The sequence below is a fragment of the Phalaenopsis equestris genome, unplaced genomic scaffold, assembly GCF_001263595.1.
Source record: "Phalaenopsis equestris unplaced genomic scaffold, ASM126359v1 Scaffold000022, whole genome shotgun sequence".
NCBI lineage: Eukaryota > Viridiplantae > Streptophyta > Magnoliopsida > Asparagales > Orchidaceae > Phalaenopsis > Phalaenopsis equestris.
This window is the reverse complement of record NW_018164464.1, coordinates 959,465-962,990: the sequence shown is the minus strand read 5'-3', so window position 1 is coordinate 962,990 and position 3,526 is coordinate 959,465. Positions and strand designations below refer to the sequence as shown.

At 32.2% G+C, this 3,526-nt stretch overlaps 1 protein-coding gene across 1 annotated transcript; it reads left to right on the top strand.

Moving 5' to 3' along the window:
- The first annotated feature begins 1,129 nt into the window (after window positions 1–1,129).
- Window positions 1,130–3,027, top strand: LOC110018476 (glyoxylate/succinic semialdehyde reductase 1-like). Its single transcript, XM_020715804.1, has 3 exons — window positions 1,130–1,232; window positions 1,831–2,001; window positions 2,630–3,027. The coding sequence occupies exons 1-3, from the start codon at window positions 1,155–1,157 to the stop codon at window positions 2,726–2,728; spliced, it is 348 nt and encodes a 115-aa protein (XP_020571463.1). The 5' UTR covers window positions 1,130–1,154; the 3' UTR covers window positions 2,729–3,027.
- Window positions 3,028–3,526: the final 499 nt, after the last annotated feature.

Here is a 3,526-nt window from a genome sequence, read left to right as displayed (position 1 = left end):
TCCTACTGATATGAGAGACTTGGTTTATAGGAGGAGGACCACTGTTGTTAGATATTTATGATAATTTCTTTGTAGTATTTTTTTTTTCAGTTAGTGATACACTGTTAAGTACTGATTTGATATTATCTTCAAATTATTATTGCCGTTTTTCAATGTTTTAAACTTCTTGTATTTTATGGCTATTAGTGACTTTTTTATATTTTGGAAGTTTTTGAAAGAAAAAAATAATGTGGAAAGTAAAAATGAAGTGTTAATGTCGTCCGACCGCTGTTTTTCCCTTAGTTAATTCTAAGCCCCGTCGGGTTGTGATAGACGATGACTGGTAGGAAGGTTGAAGGGTTTGTGGTTGTAAGTTGAGAGGTTGGAAGGGGATTACAGCAGTAGGAGGGGATGCTGTAGGGAGTGGAGTTGCCTCGGTGGGAGAGAAGCGAGCGGGGGAAAGGAATAAGTGCGTGATGTGGGGAGATAGTCATCATCTCGGAGCATAATACAGCTGGAGCACTCCCAATCTTTGGAAATCATCCTAGGAAGGGAGAAATGTCGGCGAGAAATCTAAAATCAAGAAAAACTAAACCCCAACACAAGGAAAAGACGTATATATATTAGATAACTAAGATGGGGAGGCCCCTCCTCTTGGGCGGAAACCCTAACCCAACAGTATTGCCCGACCGGACCTTTCCTTCTCTTGGCTAATCCGGCTTGGTTGGATATAGCCGGATCAGCCTTCCCACTTAAGGTAGCCTTGCATAACCAATTCAAACATCCAGAAACAGAAACCACAAGCCATAAAAAAAAGGCAGAAAAGCTTTGAAGAACTATTCCTCAAAGAGCAATTATATTTGAAAATAACTTAATGAAGTACTGTACATAATTCAAAAAATATTTAAGCATTGCAGTATCATTTTTTTGACAATTTTGTACCGATAGGCCAATTCGTCAGGTTTGCACAAGTGTCACACTTGCCACCAGACGCAGGTATTTTTGACTAGCTGAGATACTATATCTTCCATTATTGCGTTTGATAGAATGAGCCAATTTACTTCATTAAGTCAACATAAACAGCAATATTAAATATTTTTTTTTAATTTTTGTGAAATAAAACCTATTTATCGATGTTAAATGTTTTTTGAATCATATTTCTGTGCTTTTGCAGTATGATGAACGCATTATCCGAAGGGCTTTCCTTGGCAAGCTCAAGTGGATTGAGTCGGCAGACATTTCTTGATATATTGGTAAAGAAACCAACTAAAAAAAAAAAAAATCAAATTTCAATATGGTTGATTTGAAAACTATGCCTTTAATTCACATAAATATGACACAATTCCTATATATTTACATTTCTATCACCTAAACTTTCATATATACATGAATAGCACTCAAATCCTTAATATCACATAAAAAATATCACTTTACTTGCTTCTTAAAAGTGAAATACATATTTTCATGCAATATATGTACAAAAAATGTTATAAATGTAATGAAATTTTACATACCTAACGCAATTATTATGCAATTACATATCTCACACCAAAATTTTCATATTTTCTTACATAGCACTCTGGTGCTTGAAACCTATGAATGAAAATGTGTATTTCACTTTTGTATTTCACTTTTAGAAAGTGATAATAGTTCTATTTTTGATGTGATATTAAAAGATTCGAGTGCCATGTGTATAAATATGAAAATTTAGGTGTGAGATATGTAAACATCGCTAAACATAAATATAAAAGTTTAGTAGTTAAATATGTAAATACATAAGAATTGTGTGGTATTTATGTAAATTTCTCTTTATATATATATATATATATATATATGTGGTTCTCTCTGCAGGACCTTGGTGCCATTGCTAATCCAATGTTTAAGCTAAAGGGGGCTGCCATGATCCAAGGCAGCTATCCTCCTGCCTTTCCTCTCAAGCACCAACAGAAGGATATGAGGCTAGCTCTTGCTCTCGGTGATGAAAATGCTGTTTCTATGCCTGTTGCTGCTGCTGCTAATGAGGTATTTCTGTCTCGCTTCGCAAAATTTAGATACATATTCCTGAGTTTTTATGTATTTATATATGTAGGAAGATTCACATGCATGCCGCTCAATTCCTTTGTATTTACATATCTAACACCTAAACTTCATTTTTTACATCCATTTCACCTTCCTCATGCATAAAAAGATGTGATATGAAAGATTCAGGTGTTATAAATGTACAAAAACAAAAATTAGGTGTTACATAGGAATTGGGTGGTGTGGTATGTAAATCACATTAAAATATAGGAAGATCTGCATGCATATCACATAATTCCTATGTATTTATGTCTTTTAACACCTAAACTTAAAGTTTTTACAGTCACAGAACTTAATCTAATACATGAAAAGTTCAATTGCACTTTATTAGAAGTTAATGATAATGATGATAATGATATTTTTTCTATGATGGGAAAGATTTGAGTTATATAGTTGTAAGAAACCAAAGTTTAGGTTTTAGATATCTAAATACATTGGACCTGTGTTATGTAAGAAAAAGCCCCTAAACTATAGTTAATATTAGTAATTAGTGTTATTTTTTTATGTGACTTATACATTATTGGTGATATATAAATGAATATAAAAATTGACATGTAATACTTGGCTCCAGGCCTTTAAGAGGGCCAGGAATGTTGGCCTTGGGGATCTTGATTTCTCAGCAGTGTATGAGATTGTGAAAGCGACGGGGAGTTCAGGTAATGCCAATTGATTTCTAAGCAAATTACTATTGAGTTATTTTACATATCAGTCATCCATCCAAACTATTGAATACCATCCAAATTATAAAAATATCCTTTATAGTGAGTAAAAGAGTGTGGCTGAAATGAAAATGTGGTTAAAATGTTATATTCAATATTTTAGGTGATTGACATGTAAAAATCTCGTAATTGAATGGTATCATTTTTTAGGGCTTTCCTTTGATCTTTTCTTTTTCCTATGATGCAATTGAAATACATGTTGTCATCAAACCATTGTTGTTATTATCAAAGTGTTTTTTTGGAATATAAATGATTCGAGTAAGGTCTCAATGAGTTGGTTTGATTTTGGAGATTTGATTGCCCTATGTTTACGTACATAAGAAAAGATGTTAATAAATTGAATCCGGGCGGATTTTTCTTTAGCACGCATGTCATTTATTTAAACTACTGAATTGATGCAGTTATACGTGTCATGATCAAATCACTAATGATTTAATAAAACTAAAAAAAAAAAAAAGGTCGGAACTTTATCATGTGGTTTGATATTCGAGTGAATTTGAAAAATGATGAAAGAGGCAAAAAAAATCATACAATTATTTGCATAGAACAGATGTGGCCACCCTAAATATAAATTTTGCCTTTTGTTTTTGAAAGGTAGTTTCTCATTTACAATTTGTATAACTTTTTTTTGAAAGAATTTTCTAAACCTAAACCATATAGATATTTTTGCCATCATACAAATGTGAAAGAGTTGAGTGTTATAAATATAAATACAAATATATAGCTGTTAAATAAGTAAATTCATGATA

Bases quoted from the DNA above. Each gene is read 5' to 3' on its own strand.
- LOC110018476 (XM_020715804.1), top strand. From the start codon at position 1,155: ATGATGAACGCATTATCCGAAGGGCTTTCCTTGGCAAGCTCAAGTGGA. The intron at 1,233-1,830 runs GTAAAGAAACCA...TTCTCTCTGCAG, and splicing joins AGACATTTCTTGATATATTG to GACCTTGGTGCCATTGCTAA. The intron at 2,002-2,629 runs GTATTTCTGTCT...ACTTGGCTCCAG, and splicing joins TTGCTGCTGCTGCTAATGAG to GCCTTTAAGAGGGCCAGGAA.